Source organism: Pygocentrus nattereri, chromosome 16 (assembly GCF_015220715.1).
Source record: "Pygocentrus nattereri isolate fPygNat1 chromosome 16, fPygNat1.pri, whole genome shotgun sequence".
In the NCBI taxonomy this organism is placed as follows: Eukaryota; Metazoa; Chordata; class Actinopteri; order Characiformes; family Serrasalmidae; genus Pygocentrus; species Pygocentrus nattereri.
In genome coordinates, this window is record NC_051226.1 from 19,920,884 (window position 1) to 19,937,835 (window position 16,952).

Consider the following 16,952-nt stretch of genomic DNA (forward strand, 5'->3'; position numbering starts at 1 on the left):
TTCAACGTTTTGCATTGCGCTTGGTGATGTAAGGCTTGGATGCAGCTGCTTGGCCATGGAAACTCATTCCATGAAGCTCTCTACACTGTTCTTGAGCTAATCTGAAGGCCACATGAAGTTTGGAGGTCTGTAGCGATCGACTCTGCAGAAAGTTGCCGTCCTCTGCGCACTATGCAAATCAGCATCCACTGACCCCACTGTGTCATTTTACATGGCCTACCACTTTGTGGCTGAGTTGCTGTCGTTCCCAATTGTTTCCACTTTGTTATAATACCACTGACTGTGGAGTATTTCGCAGTAAGGAAATTTCACTAATGGACTTGCACATGTGGCATCCTATCATGGTACCACGCTGGAATTGACTGAGCTCCTGAGAGTGACCCGTTCTTTTACAAATGTTTGTAGAAGCAGTCTGCATGCCTAGGTGCTTAGTTTTATACGCCTGTGGTCATGGAAGTGATTGGAACACCTGAATTCATTAATTTATACAAGAGAAATGTGGAATATGGGCCCACTGACTTACTTCACTGTTGTTGCTAACAAATGCTGATGTTACCATTCGTTACTTCCTTAGCCGCATTAGATTAGAATGAGCTATTCCTTTGAAAGTTGCGTATGTTATTAAGAACATGCTTTTAAACATAAATGAAAACAATATCACACAAATACAAATATTTCTGGTAATAACTAATGTACAGGTCTATGTTCTGCTTTTGTGCAGAACTCTGATGACCTGTTGGTGGCATCGGCAGAGTGCCCCAGTGATGACGAGGACCTGGAGGAGTGTGAGCCTGGCACTGGTGAGTGAACACAAATAGAGGCTAGCAGCACTCTGGCCATGTAGAGGAGCACAGGCTCCAGACATCTCGTTTCACTCACTTCAGCCACATCCCGGCACTCTACAATACCTAGAGCCAAACTGACCAGCCATATGAAAGAGTCTGGATAAAGCTTAGGCAAAAGAGAACTCATTTAGTCTTTTCTTGTTGTGTATTCTACTAAGAAAAGATTCATTAAATCGCTGTAGTTGTACAGATGAGAACAAAAGCTTTATTACAGACAGAACAGAACAAAGACTATATAATAGAAGGTCGTCACCATAACACAGACCATCGGCCTGATTGAATTATCCAATTTCGAGTCATCCAAGGTGATAAAGATAATTAAATATTTAGTGTCATAAATGCACTACAGACCTTTTCTTATTAGCACCTTTACAGATTATGCTTTGTAAGTCCACTTGGGACAGTTTCACTTTTTTGCTGTGTCAGGCCAAGCTGTTCCCATCCAACCCTGTCCATCATCTGAAATAAAACAGACACTAATTGTAATGTCTGACAAATTTTTGTTTCAACAGAGACAGCACAGGTACTCACAGTCAGCATGACACCATCAAGTGTTAGAGTGCTATCTAGTCCATTGGGGAATGTGCTCTTTTGTTAGCCTGTTAAAAAATGCATTTTCCATATGCTGTAGGAACTTATTATTAAATCTTTTATAATGTAACATCCTTTGCTGACATTTTTTCATAAATATGATTATATAGCAGCGCAGAAATAGTCTTATGTTCAATAAAGTAGGATTGTGCCATTTTGCATAACTGAATCATTTCTCTGCTATTCCCCTGTATTAATTTAGTGTTAAAGTGATGATAGCAATGAGCCCTTTTAGCTGGAGTTATTTCTACATGGAGCTCACTGAATCATGAACTGTGGCTAGCTCTGAAATGAATAGTGACTGCAATGTAGTGTATGTGTGAAGCAGTCGTAGCTTAGAGTCTCATCACCTAAACCAAATGCCCCGCTTCTCCGGCCAATTTACATTCCTAAATGGTCATTCTCCTCAATGATTAGATTCCAATGGGGGCATTTATTATGGTCAGAAGTTTCATATCACATGCTTTCCTGCAGATTTATTAGCCTTCTTAGTGCTTCATTGTGCAAATGTTGCCTTATCCAGTATCTCAGTTAGGCATTATGTGGACAATGCTGTAGAATTTGGCACAATTTAATTTTGATAACAAGCTTGAATGTAACAATCTGTCTCCAATTAGTTTTTTTATAACTGATCCATAATTTTAAGATTTGGTGCTTTCATAAGCTAGCATTAGATATCTCAAATTAGCTTTCAGTTTTTCCATCCTAATATTCTAGTAACTGCTTTAAGTCGAAGAGAGAGAAATCTGTCATTATGTCTTTATGTCCAAAGAAAATAGAGAACATGAGATTGATATTTGATCAAAAGAGAAAAGTAGAGCTCCAAAAATGTTTTTGCACAAAATAAAGCTAAAGCAGTATAAAGGGGAGAAAAGTTGTGTTTTAAGGGACCATCTTACACAGCTTTCTTTTTTGTAATTTGTTTTTTTTTTCCATGCAAAAATCATGCGGCCTATTTGTTGATGTAAGTGACCCAAACTCCATGGTTTGCTATTTTGTTTTACCAAAGAGGAACCAGGAAGAAGCTTATTGTTTTTTTATTCAAGCAGTTTATTCATGCAGCTGATCTTAATGTATCTACATTAGCCATCTGCAGAAATTACGCTAAAGATTATGTTTGTGTCAGTATTAATATTTGGAATATCACCTCTAGTGCAGAATGTAGGTTATCATTTTAGAGTACTAATAGATAATGTGTTGTGTTGTAAGCGTAAGCATAAGCCCCTGTGATGTTGATAAGTGAGATTGTAGTGATGTTAATAGACACAGATTTATTTTTTCTTTTTCATTCCACACTAATTCTTCCTCCTCTTACCTTCTGTTTCTTTTTTATCACAGGAGGTGAATTAGTGTTGCCCATAATTACAGTGGACACCCAAGACCCCCAGTCTGGGGCCACCCATTACCCTGCCATCCCCCCTCCCCCGACCTCCCTGAGCCCCCTCCAGACCACCAAAGAATCCCTGACCCTGTCTGAACAAAGGCCACCGTGCCCCCCAGACCAGGAGGACTGCGGTGACCCCATGGAGGTGTCGGCCTTCGGCTCGGGAGAAATGACCGAGTCGGATGACGAGGACTTCTATAAAAACTCCCCAATGGTCACTGATAGGACAGTCCTGCCTCCGCCGCCATCTGTGGGGGGCAAAAGCGGGGGCCATAGTCCCGGCGGCCATCGGCCACCTGCTCCCCCTGCCCCAACCACCCACCCCGACCAGCTCCATATACCCGCAGGTAAAATGAACACCCGTGACCAGGTGCTCCTGCCCCCTGCCCCGTCCTCGCGCCTCACCCCAGGACTAACCTACCCGCCCGATTTCCCCCATGTGCCCACAGCTCACCCTACAGCTCCAGTGGACAAGGGCCTCCCCGGCGCGGTGGAGGTCATCCGTGAGTCCAGCAGTACCACAGGCATGGTGGTGGGCATCGTAGCGGCCGCCGCTCTCTGCATCCTCATCCTCCTCTATGCCATGTACAAATACCGCAACCGCGATGAAGGCTCCTACCAAGTGGACCAGGGCCGTGGCTCTGGCACCGAAAGCAACGGTGCAGTGGTCAAAGAGAAAACGCCCGGCACCACCGCTGCTGTGGCCAAGACCTCCACCAAGGGAAAGAAAAACAAAGATAAAGAGTATTATGTCTGAAAGAGGAGTGGGAGAGAGAGAGAGAGAGAGAGAGAAAGAGAGAGAGAAGGTTCAAAGAAAGCTAGTGGGCTGTGGATTTTACAGCTAAAATCACCCTCCTCCTCATTCTCAAACATTTAAGCCTCATGCTCTTTCACTGCATTTTCAGAAAGTTTTTCCATCCCTTTATGACATATGTATGGTAAAGATGGAGAGAGAAAGAGAGAAGTGAGAGAATATGCTAATAAAAGAGGTGAATGCCCCTATCTTGCGTGTCTTACATAGCTATTTTTCACCTCATTTAATCCCCCCTTTTGCATCTCAAGGAAATCTTCCATTACATGCTAGATGATGAAATGCTATTAATTCTCTTTGCAATTAAAAATTCTGTTTCCAGAGCACAGGCTTGCCTAGAGGTTAATGATTCACCACGGAAAGAGAGAGAACAGCCCCCCACCACACTTTCTCTTACGAGCCGTGGTCTCCAGTGTCTACCACTTGGTGATATCTACAAGTCCTGTGTTTTGAATGCTTTAGCTATTTTCAAGTAAAATCAAATGAATCCTGAAATTTGAATGATACGAAAAATGTAATTGCCCATGATAGCATAATTCATGTGGAATAGTAAATAACTGTGTGACATATTGGGCAAACAAGTGTTCTTGTGTAATCACTTGAAAATTAGTTAATTAAATCCTTTTTTTAAGAAGTAATTATATGGTTGGTGAGAACAATAGGCCAACAGTACTTATAATCAACATTTACATGACCATGTTAACTCATTTATGGGGCATTAAGAATGTTTGTGCTGTGCAGTTTTAACTTCTGTCTAGGTTTTGGCCAAGTTCAGAAAAATTCTAGATGATCGCATGTTTTCTTTGAGAAAATGTATCTCATATATGATTCCTCTCACTTGGTATGCATTTTAAATTTACTCGTAGCCAGTGGGCCTACAGGAAGTCATATCATGATGTTTTGACGGCCACACAATTTGTGGTGTCGTGAGGGTCCAAAACCATAAAAGAGTGTAGGAGACATTTCAATGTTGACCATTCTCTCTCTCTCTCACTCTCCATGGTGCTACGATGTTCATTACCTATTAGGCTACTTATTGGTGTTCCATGCATGATGTATTCACGTTCAAACTTTTGGATTAGAGAGTTGTTTGATATGAAATCATTAAGTTGATTTTCATTGTACTGGACAACTCTCGCCTCATTCCTGGAGGGATTCAGAGTGGCAACTCGTCGTGCAAGAAAAAGTTTTGACTAAAGAGACCTAAGAAAAGCTGGAGCTCTTTGCATCAATAAAAGACGCTGTATTTATGTAAATAGAAGATTCTGTGGACGTTGCTGACAGTACATCAGGATACAGGTCTGTGTGTATGCGTGTGTGTGTGTGTGCGTGTGTGTGAGCGTTTGTCCCTGTTCGTCCTCTGGCTTCAGAAAGACATACTCTAGACTCTTGGGAACTTTCAGTGCCCCTATATTCTTCATGGTGTGAAACAACAGCCCAACGCCCACTGAATGAGACTGAAGAAACTGCATATAAATGGGAGTTTGGAGGGAAGTCGATTTTGGAGAACTTTGCTGGCATCTTTGCTGAGAGAAAGGGAACGTATCCAACTCCAAGATGCTGGCTCTCCCCCGCCCGCCACCTTAAAGGGAATGAAAAAAAAGAAGCAAAACAGCAAACAAAAACTTCTCTTGAGAAAAGCATTTCTGTATAGAGCGACGTGAACTCAAATCCACATTTTTATATATAAAGAGGATACAAGAAGAAAAAAACAGTGCATTGTCCAGATCAGTGGTCATCAGCTCTTTTCCTGGAGATCTACCAATCTGCCAAGTTCAGCTCCCAAACCTTTGGAACTCAGCTGTGTAGGATGGTAGATCTTCAGGAAGTGAGATGGTGAAGATTGCTCTGGATATTTGATTACTTTGCTGAAACGAAAGTCCTTGTTATCAGAGACAGGTTTGCTAAGTCCTTACTCTCCAAATAAAAAGTGGTCTTCAAAGCAATTATTTCAGTCACATGAAGTGATTTTCAAATGTGAACTCATATGGATTAAAATGTTTGCCGATTTTTATTCAATTTCAAAAATTTTAGCCATTTGTCCACAAAATTTTCAGTTTTTCTTCCTCAGTATGTTTTTTTTTTTTAGATTTTTTATCCCTCAATATGGTTGCCATTTGCATAGGCTGGTCAGAGTATATTCCCGTTCTTACTTAATGTTATTGTAAAGTGTTCCTGTGAGATGAATTTAAATATGTGTACATTGACAGAGGAAAAAATACACTTGGTTATATACTTCTTAAATTTCTCATTTGGTGTGGTCTCTCATTTCATTGTGCTTTGACGTGCAATTCAGAATCCCATTCATGGGCCTGATTGCCTTCTATAAATCTTCTGCATTTATAGCTGGTAATAATTTGTCGTTTTGCAACAGAATCTCTTATCTTTGAATTTGCAACTTCATCAGAGAAGAAAAAGAAAACATTCTTGTGGTAAGTCAAAGTAAAGAAGATAAAATAAAAGAAGATTTAAATTTTGAACCAATTCTTTCGAACTGTTTTAAAGGAATATAAAAGTGCCGCTGGCCTGGATAGCAACTAACAAAAATCTAGCAAGTTACAAAGGTTGATATGATACTGACCATTTGTTTCACTTCTAAGTCACATATTGCCAGTCGATTGTCTGGTTTTGCGGCTTGTGATGGCGTCCTGCATCAGCCATTACAGCAAAATAGACCACTATCAGTCTTCCTTAAACGTTACTGAGCAACATGCCATACCTGCATTTTTCATTCTAACATACTATTTATTACTTTTCTAACTTTTTTTTGGCTAAAGTGAACTTTTTTTTCTTGAAACTGAATTTCCCATGTGGGCACTTTGAGTTTGAAACAATGGAAACAATGTTAAAGTTTGACATTCCTTGGTCCATATAAGAAGAAAAGGTGCAAAAACAGCCTATTTTGAATTGTGATGTCACAAAAACAGATTTCCGTTATCCAGCCTTTCAGCCTATGACAGCTGGGCCTATTTATTTTAAAGTTATAAAGAGTGTTTCAGTCTGATTTGTTTTTTCATTGAGGCACAGTACAAGGCGCCCAATCAGAACAAAAGTCATTTACATATATCAGTTTCACAGGCACACTAACATAAAAATAAAAATATATAACTTAGTTCACAAGTAAGAGGTTGCAGTGAATCATCAGAGGCTGCAGTCAAGCACAGTGAAGGAGGGGTTTGGTTCAAATACACCTTTTGTGGAATTTAATACTTTCATCATTTGGGCCATTTAAAGAGTGGTTAACAAAGCAAAAATATAAAGATGAAAAGAAAGGTTATCAAGTTCACTGAATAATTCAGAAACAAACAAGCGAAATATAGTTTCAGTGAACAAATGATTAGAAACCCACTCATATTCCAAGTCAAATATACTCTGAGAAAAGCAAACTCTTCTACTGCTACTGTAATCAGTAGGCAGAGCCAAATTTCTAAAAAAAAAAATAAAATCACATCCTCTTTTTTGAAATAGGTAGGGATAAAGAGGCGTTGAAAATTGTTGTTTACAATTTTAAATTGAATTCAATTAAATTAATGTTTTAGCACAGAAATGTACATAAATGTACAAAAGATAAAAGTACAACAAATTTGCCGAATATGGGCACTTAATTAATGTTTACATATGACATTTAATACAGTTCTCTCGTTAAAGATTAGGTTTGACTTATTGAATTGCTGTCACCTTCAACGTGTCTCCTAGTTCAGTATGCAAGTTTTCAAACTGTGGAGTCAAGCACTTTCATTGCATCTCGGTTTCATCATCTGTTTTTATGGTAGAGATGTGGATTCGTGGCCGAGAAGTAGCCACATAGTGGTGATATAAAGCACAGTCTCTGAATTCCTTCTTGCTCACACACAGCTCAGATCTAAGGACAAGCCTTTGTTCAGTTGCGTCTATGAACTTGTATGATATGAAAGGAAAGAGACCCCCGTCCCTCTCGCTCTATTATTCCAGAGGAGAAAATATAATAATACTAACACAATCCCACAACACAAACCATAAACACACACACACAAAGGCAGCTGTTGGATCAGGTGCAAGTCCTGCAGATCAGCTTTGATAACAAACACACTGGATCACAGAGCAAAACTGTAGTGAAACACTGGGCGTCAATACACAATTCACTCTGACACAGGTTTTGTGACATGCATGTGTGCCAGACTGAAACTCCACACATGATACAATGAAACATGGTATGTCTACAGGTGCAGATGTGAAGACGACTGCATAATTATAACACTGATTGTAGAACCCAAAAGGGGGAGTATGAACGTTACAGATATAAAGAATGAGGGACAAAGCTGTAAATGTTTGTATACAATCTTCAAGGCATGAGATAACAGTCAAAAGGTTTTCTCACTCCACTTTTCTAGAATGACTAGTATCAAGACTGTTTAATCTGCTCTGGTTATTTGCAGTACTTAACATTCATCATGTAGCCTAATACTGTGAGGAGAATCAAGTCATCAGAAACATTTGTTTTTTTGTTAATGTACCTACAATGCACTTCACATTTACACACACCTGATGTCTTCTGACTTTCTACTTATATATGAACAAAAATATATGCATAAACAAAGATGTTTAAACAAGAAATTGAATGACTCAGACTCTATATTAAGAAATATGTGAAGGTTATGAAAAAAAATAAATCAAGTCCTACATATTATTGTTGCAAAAAAAGATGTTCTCATGTGAATTACACCTAGTGCCATTATAAAAGAGTCTATCTCTGCAGTGTAGCTTTTAATTTGGAAACTGAACAGTGACTCTAAATAAAGGTTGCTACAATGACTCATTAGGTTACTCATTAGACACTAAGATTCTGTAAGATGCTGTTGTTGAAAATGAAAGGAGTAGCATTACTGAGTCAGGAGGGAAGAAAAAATAATTGTGTGCAAGTGCTGCAGCGTGTTACCCTGTAAAGCTTAAAATAAATGGCTCAATGTTTAGATCTTAAATTGAAATCAACACTATACTGATGAAGATGTGATGACAAAAGTAAATCATTCAGGAGACATGTCCTTGACCAAGGTCTCTCTGAGTACTCTCTCAAAACGCTCACAATCATCAGTCAACCAAAAGAGCTGCAGGACAACCTGAAAGCAGCAGAAACAACAGTTACACAGAGAACAATCAGCAAAAACCTAAGAGAAAAACTCAAGAGTCAAGACTGTTTTCCAAAAAAGGTAAAGATGCTTGCATGCCCTGAACAATCTCCTTGAAAATCCCTTTGAAATATGTATAGAGGAATTTGAAATTGTGTCAGGAAGACCCCTGTAACCTTGAAGAATTAAAGATGAGAAATGGGCCAAATTAAACCACAATACTGCAAAAAGCAAAGTATTTTTTTTCCATAAACAAGGCAAAGCTGCGTTTTCCAATACTTCACAGCAAAGTACTGATATTATTCCTTTGAAGTGTCCAAACACTTTTCCCCCCATCTATGGTTTAACGTTTGTTTGTTTTGTTTATGCTAATGACTACATACGTTTTTGTTTGTATTTATAAGTACAAAGTCAAAAGCAAAAATATATGCAAATTAGAACGGGATATACGGAAGTATACGGACCCCTTTTTACAGTAGCCATGAAATGCCATTTCTGCCTCTTTTGGAGTTCCTCAGTTGAACTGTGCCTTTAATGTTAATGGAATATTGATATATGGAATACACAGATGGAAAGAGAAAAAGGAGCAATCTGGATTTTCATCTTCACAGATAAGCAAGCAAGTCAACAGTTATAGAAGTGTTTTATTGTGTTTAAATGCTATTTTTTATTCTGGCAGTTGTACAGAGTTGTTTGATATGTGTTACTGCCATCGCTCTTGCAGCACAACTGACTTTGTGGAGTGTTATGAAATATTTTCACATCTCTTTTCACCCATCATTGCTCACAAGCAGCTTAACGTAAAGGGACAATATTTCACACAGATAGCCAATAATGTTCTAGTTAATCTGATAACGATAATAGGAGTCACCTATATACTAATTATATTAAAGCTGAAAAACTAACTTAAATTCACTTGCCCCTTTTTTTGCTACACCTGCCTTGTTTTTACTCATTGTCCATTTAACCAGGTCCACACTGCGTAGAGTTGATTACACACAGTAGTGTTGCTGGAGTTTTTAAACTACTAGTTTGCAGACCAAAAATATCTAGCAGTATCATTTGGCCAGAAACTGACCACTGATGAAAGACTAGAGGATGATTAATACAAACTGTGCAGAAAAAATGAACTATTGTCTCTGGATTTACATCTACAAGGTGAACTGAGAAGGTAGACACAGTGTTGAAAAACTCCAGCAGCACTACACTCTCTGAAAAAAGGTACGACACTGTCACTGGGGCAGTACCCTGTTTGTCACTGTGGTAGTACCTTCAGGGGTACATCTCAGTACCTTTAATCAGGGAACATAACTGTATCATAATACGTTGAAATTATATTTTCTAAGTTGTACTGACTCCACACACCCCATCTCATCTCCAGATTTATTTTATTAAATTGTTCTGTTTTAAAACATTACTTTATAAAAAAAATACAAATGTCTACTTTTCTACTAGGAAAAACTTATTTAAGGTACACAGTTGCACCTTAAAACTGCTGTTGCACCTTCAAGGGTACACTTACATCATTTGTACCTTGATGAATGAATCATGTACCTGAATGGTACCTTTTTTTTCTAAGATACTCGTACCAGCGTAACACACCACCACAATGTCAGTGTCACTGCAGCTGAGAACGATCCACCACCCAAATAAATGCATATAATGAGTGGACATGAGAAAATTGGCAAGGAGTATGGATACAAGGTAAGTGTACCTAATGAAATGAATAGTGAGGATATATGAAACAGACCATACAGTGTAAACCCATGTGCTTGTGTGTGCCCATCTTGTTTAGTCATTTTAATGAGACATTGCTCCACCCACAAATGTGTTTTCTTTGCTACTGAGGTTGGACAAGCATTACACACGGTCAGCAAACATATCATTCAACTAATGAGAGCTCTATTTGTGGTCAGCAGTTAACTTCATTTGATGTGTCATTTCCAAACATGCCTTTTTTTTATCCACAGAGTCTAGCTCTGTAGTGTAGCATTTTAGTCTGGAAACTGCAGAGTGACTGTATATAAAGGTTACCACAATGACTCAAAAAGTTACTCATTAGGCACTGAGTAAGATTTTGTAATATGCTTTTGTTAGAATTGAAGCATTACTGAGTCAGGAGGAAAGAAGCACAATAATTGTGTGCAAGTACTGCTGCCAGTCACCCTGTAAAGCCTGAAATAATAAGAATTAAGTACTATTTTAGAGAGGTTCTCAAACCACATCATGTCTTTAGTAACAACACGCAATAGGAAGGCATATCTCACTGTTTACATCTCAAATACAAAAGCAACACTATACTGACATGACTTAATTACAATAGTAGATAATTCACTCATATCCTCAAAAGACACATCCTTCACCAAGTTTTGACTGAATTCTCTTTGAATACACTCTCAGTACACTCACAGTCATCAGTTTTTTCTGCTTTTGGAAGGGGTCCAAAACATAACAAACACCAAAATGTACTTCCACACATTGCATGCAATTACACATTTTCACAAGAGAGGTCTCCAAATCCCCAAATCTCACATTGCATAGCTTTAAATGCTTTAAAAGTATAAAAAAATATAAAGGTATAAATATAAAAATACAAAGATTTTAGTCTCACAGTCACTGTGTCATCACATCTGTCCACTTGTTCACCAGAGCAGCAGTGGAGGGTCACTGGTTTTCAGCCTCCTTCAAAAATCTGCCTTCAGGCCCAGCGCAGCTAATAGGAGAGCAGCAGTTTTTTTCTTCTTAGGCTCACAGGACATTGTTTACCATTAAGCTTCTCTTATGCTGGGTCAGGTATGGTAATACAGGGAAAACACAAAAATGTGCAGATCATGGAAACCCCTGGTTTGCCGCCTCCTAAGCTGATGCATATGCAGTTACTGTCCAAGGCTAGACAAAGATCTATAGACCGCTAGACTTATTGCAAATGCTGGTAACAATGACAAAGATAATCTTGCAGGAAGGTAACACTAAAACTAGTATAACCATAGAAGCATGAAATCCTCAATTTGAAAAGAGATAGAAAACACAATCAACTCCTTAACGTAATTGACTTACAGGTGAAAGGTACTGAGACATGAAATATAAAAGCAAAAGCTGTACACTATCACACAAAATAAGCAAAGCTGTGTCTTACTGGTCTGTTCATACAAGCTGACTGAATGAAGCATTATCAAACTTCCCAGACATTCACAATTACACAATAGCAAAACGATTTTGTTTTCTAGCTTCAAGTGAGAGGAAAGACTAACTGAAGTCTTGATGACCTTTTTGAAGAAAAAGTGGTTACGTAGTAAAGGAGACTAAAAATGCCATTACATTTCCAAATGTTTTAATTCAAACTTTTGACTACTCAGTATAGATTTGTTACTGTCATTAGTTTATATCAGCAGTTTAGTGCTTAGTGTTAGTTTAGTGGTTTAAAACCTAAATAAGTCCTGTGGGTTCTTAAACTTCATTGCTGTATTCTTGAAATTTATGGTTAAAGAGCGCTTATGCTTTAAACTAAGTGCAACTGCTGTGTTATTCAGAAAATCAACATCATTTAGAAATCTGTCACTAGATGTTGCTGTGTCTATGGTTTAACCAAGATTTATCTTAAACTTGCTACATACATGGTTTAGACTTTTTAATATTCCCCATGGCTGTATGCCTTCCTGAAAGTTATTTAATGAGCTTCAGACAAGGCTTACATTTTATGGCAATATTGTTTAACTAAACTCATTTTAGTGAAGGGTGTTCAATTTCACATGATTAATGAAAGTATGAATGAATGAACTGATAAATCTTTGAATGTAATTGATAGGTAGATTTTGTTTGCCACATTTTAACAGACACAGAACTGCTTCAACAGACCACAGAGAAAAACAGTAGACACAAACTGGAAAGAGTTTAGACAAGGAGCTGTGAGAGTTTGGAAAACGGAGAGTAAATTCAGTAAGGCTTATGTAAAGTATGCTGACATTGATTGCCCTGGACAGAATTGGAAGATTTATTGAAATAGTATAAGCAACAATCAATGTTCTCTGTGACTGAATAAGAGCCTCAAAATTTCAGAAGAATGTGTTGCATTGTTTGGTTGTAACAGTTCGAAAAATGACCAAATCACACTAAAGAAACAGTTACTCTGAGTTCTGTGTGGAAAAAAATCCTTTTTAAACATGCTGACATAACCTCAAAGAGAAAAATGAAATACAGTACACCCAGAGGCCTGATTCAAATTTCAGGAAATACCAAGAAAGAGGGCTAAACATTTTGCCTTCTTAACCTTTCTCAAAATATATACTGAGCAATCAGTCATGCAGTGGTTTACAAACTTAAATGTTTATCTTTCAATTGTTTAAAATAAGTAGCATTTTATCCAGTTTCCTGGATACATTTTTTTTCTAAGTCTTCTTGTCATGATCTTATATATATATTTTACGCGTACTTATTTTTATGCACAGCATGTGCGTTTTGTGTTATTCCTTGTATGATATACATAATGATATTGTAACTTCAGTACACATTAAACCCCATTTGTCAAGCACAAAGCCTGCAGGCCAGATCGCGCCCACAACACAATCCTATCCGGCCCACATAAGTATTTTAATTTTCTATTAATATTAGCCTGTTTCACAACACTGCCCTGCAATGGACTGGTGACCTGTCCAGGGTGTTTCCTGCCTTCCTACACCCCACCCCCCAACCCACCGCCCGCGACCCTGAGGGAGAAGCGGCTTAGAAAGTGTGTGTGTGTGTGTGTGTATGTGTGTGTGTGTGTGTGTATGTGTGTTTCACAATTACAGTCCCCAGCATGCTCTGTAATGTAACGTGTGCTCTGACACGCCTACCCCAGCAAAAGTGGTAACACCTCGTATCACCTAACAACTAGCTGTAGTTCAGCCAGTATGAACACTTAACATCAGCTTAGCAGCTCAGAAATTGAGCCTAGGTCTTAATGAGCTTGCAGCAAAGAAAGGATGCCAGGTGCCTAATTCAAGCAATGGGTAGGCTTAAAAGACTTATCTCCTGGGGACATTTAAATTTTGAATATGTCAAGTATTCTTTAGACTGGCAGCCTCCTTAAAAACATGCAAACTAGCATGCTTTACTAGTGTGGTAACCCTACAAGCTGGCCTGTACTTGTGCTTCACTGTTCAACATGACCAGTCTCAAAGTGTTTTTTTTTTTTGTTGTTGTTGTTTTTTTTCATTGTTTATGTTTTTAACACTCTTCTGATTATCCTTGGCAAACCACAAAGAGAATTATTCTTTTAATGCTAGTAACATTTTCTGATAAGAATATTTGCCAGCTTGTTTGAATTTTCCTGTTCCATCTTAAATGGTGAACAGTTACATTCTGTTGCCTGAGATGTTACAATAACTACTGCACCATTTAAGGTAGAACAGAAAAAAAATTTAACAAGGACCTGGTGAATAAGAATCTGACTTCCACTTCATAGTTTTAATGCCAGTGGTATTTTTAATAAGGTGATTTAAGCAATCAAAAATATCTTTCCTAGAGGTTTTATGGTGCTATCTATAAATACGTGCTATGACAGGACATTTTGACAATGTAGTGCCACACATCAAAACACCTGCCTTACTTTCATGTGGCTAGTGACATGAAATTGATGTGCAGCAGAATTTGTTGCATGTAGCAGTAGTAGTATTACAGCTCTTTAATGACCTTGTGATAAAATTACACAGGACAAAACATATCAAATCCTGGACAGTTTTACATACCACAGGGCATGATAGAGTCGATTTCAAGTAAACTGATACTGCACTTAAACACAGACTTCTAAACATGGGCATAATGCAAACTAGAGAATGAAATGACTTCAGAGGAAAGAAATTTTGCCTACAGGCAGAGCCAGTTTAATGGGAGAATAGCCACTTCTTATTTCTCCTGTTATACCAAAATCATGACTGCAAAACAATAAAGGGTGCCTGTGAGCAACTCCTAAACGAATGGAGGTAAACAGAGCCAAATGGCAAAAACAAAAACTTCTAACCACTTGTTTAGAGCTTTCCTTTACCTTTACAAAGTAAGACATAAGCGATAAGGCTTTATTGTCATTCGCATCACATGTGGCACATGAGGTGGAACGAAACATTGTACTCACGGTCCAGTTAACTCCCAAAGTAACATAAACAATAAATAGAAGGTGCAAATAAAGGGGTGCAAATAACAGCAGCATGGACCACAGCAGCATGAGTATGAGGTAGAAGGTGTACATCTTAATACTGGTGATGTATAAAGTGACATGTGTGGATGATATAGTGGGGGTACTGATTCAGTACAGCAGCAGAGATAAGTGGACATGAAGTGCCATTGCAGTGATTGTCTAACCGGAATTTAAGAGTCTTACTGCTTCAGGGAAGAAGCTGCTCCTCAGTCTGGTTGTTTTACTCTTAGTGCTCCGCAACCTCCTACCTGAGGGGAGCAGGACAAAAAGTGTGTGTGCTGGATGGGTGGGGTCCTTCATGATGCCAGTGGCCCTTTTCCTGCATCTGGAGGTGTAAATGGTGGTGGGAAGGCTAACTCCAACAGTCCTCTGTACAGCCTTCTCCACACTCTTCAGAGCTTTCCTTTCTGCCACAAAGCAGCTTCCATGCCACACGGTGATGCTGGAGCACAGAATGCTCTCCACCACACATCTGTAGAATGAGGTGAGGACTGAGCTTCCGAGTCCAGTACGCCTCAACCTTCTGAGGAAGTAGAGGCACTGATGTGCCTTCCTGATCAGGCTGGAAGTGTGATTACTCCAGGTAAGATTGTTACCTAGGTGTACGCCCAAGGTCCAATAACTGGAGACCACTTCTACTCCAGATCCTCCGATGTGTAGGGGGAGGGGAGGGATGGTGTTGCCCCTTCTGAAATCCACAATCATCTCCTTTGTCTTCTTCACGTTGATGCAGAGATTGTTCTCACTGCACCAACGCTCCAGGTGTTCCACCTCCTGCCTATAGCCAGACTCATCACTATTTGTAATGCATCCAACCACTGCCATGTCATCTGCAAACGTTACAATATGACTGCCTGGATGGATGGCTGAGCAGTCATATGTGAGCAATTTAAACAGGAGGGGGCTCAGCACTGAGGATGATGGTGGAGGAGGAGATGTTGTGGATCCTCACAGACTGCGGCCTGTTAGTCAGGAAGTCCAGGACCCAATTGCAGAGAGAGGTGCTCAGTCCATGTGTATGGAGTTTGTAAGCCAGGGTCTGGGGAATCATGGTGTTAAAGGCAGATGTGAAATCCACAAAGAGCATATGGACGTAAGAATCCTTACTCTCCAGGTGGGTGAGGGCAGTGTGGACCACAGAGGAGATGGCATCCTCTGTGGATCGGTTTTTCCGGGATGCGTACTGATGTGGATCCCCAGTGACGTCAATGTTGGCTTTGATGTGGGTCATAACCTTTCAAAGCACTTTGTGACTATTGGGGTGAGGGCTACTGTCCGATAGTCATTCAGTTCTGTCACTGTGGAGCTCTTGGGGACTGGGATGATGGTGGCAGTCTTCAGACAGGTAGGGACAACTGCCTGGATTAAAGAGGAGTTGAAGATGTCTGTCAGCACCTTGGAAAGTTGGTCTGCACAGCACTTCAGCACACGCCCCGGAATGTTATCCGGGCCAGGAGCTTTACGGGGATTAATCTTTTTTAGGATCCTCCTCATCTCAGTTTGGGTCACGCTGAGGGGCTGCTCTCTGGGTGCTGGAGTGAGTCTGGTGCTGGGGGTGTGTTTGGGTTCTCAAAGCGGGCATAGAACTTATTGAGAGCATCAGGCAGTGAGGGGTCCCTAGTGCATTGTGCATCTCTGGTGTTGTAGTCTGTGATGCACTTCATGCCCTTACACATGCTTTGTGGATCCTGGATCTGGATCTTCAGAGCGTATGCAGCTTTGGCCCTCTTTACGCCTGCCGGCAGCTCATGTCTAGCTCTCCTGAGTTTCTGTGAATTGCCAGACCTGAAGGCAGCATCCCTGACTTTCAGCAGAGATCGGACCTCTGCATTCAGCCAGCGTTTCTGGTTTGGGTAGCACGTCACGGTCCTGGTGGTGGTGACATCCTCAGCACACTTGCTGATGTATCCGAGGACAGGAGATGTATAATCCTCTAAATCCAGCTCCCCATCCAGCACAGCAGCATCCCTGAACACCTGCCAGTCTGTGCACTCAAAGCAGTCCTGCAGCACAGAGTCACCATCGCTGGGCCACACAGTAATGG

The 16,952-nt window shown here is 39.8% G+C and overlaps 1 protein-coding gene across 25 annotated transcripts in view; it reads left to right on the top strand.

Annotated features, from left to right (window-relative positions):
- The window catches only part of nrxn2a (neurexin 2a), a 402,488-nt gene extending 396,609 nt beyond the window's left edge, over positions 1–5,879 (top strand). For 9 of the 25 annotated variants that reach the window (XM_037545872.1, XM_017698729.2, XM_017698731.2 and 6 more), the window contains 2 exons: positions 722–800; positions 2,775–3,577. In XM_037545872.1, the coding sequence (XP_037401769.1) occupies positions 722–800; positions 2,775–3,577 (882 nt within the window). Of the gene's footprint in view, positions 1–721; positions 801–2,774 lie in introns of all 25 variants that reach the window. The other 16 variants (XM_017698732.2, XM_037545874.1, XM_017698738.2 and 13 more) reach the window with 3 other exon arrangements.
- The last annotated feature ends 11,073 nt before the right edge of the window (positions 5,880–16,952 follow it).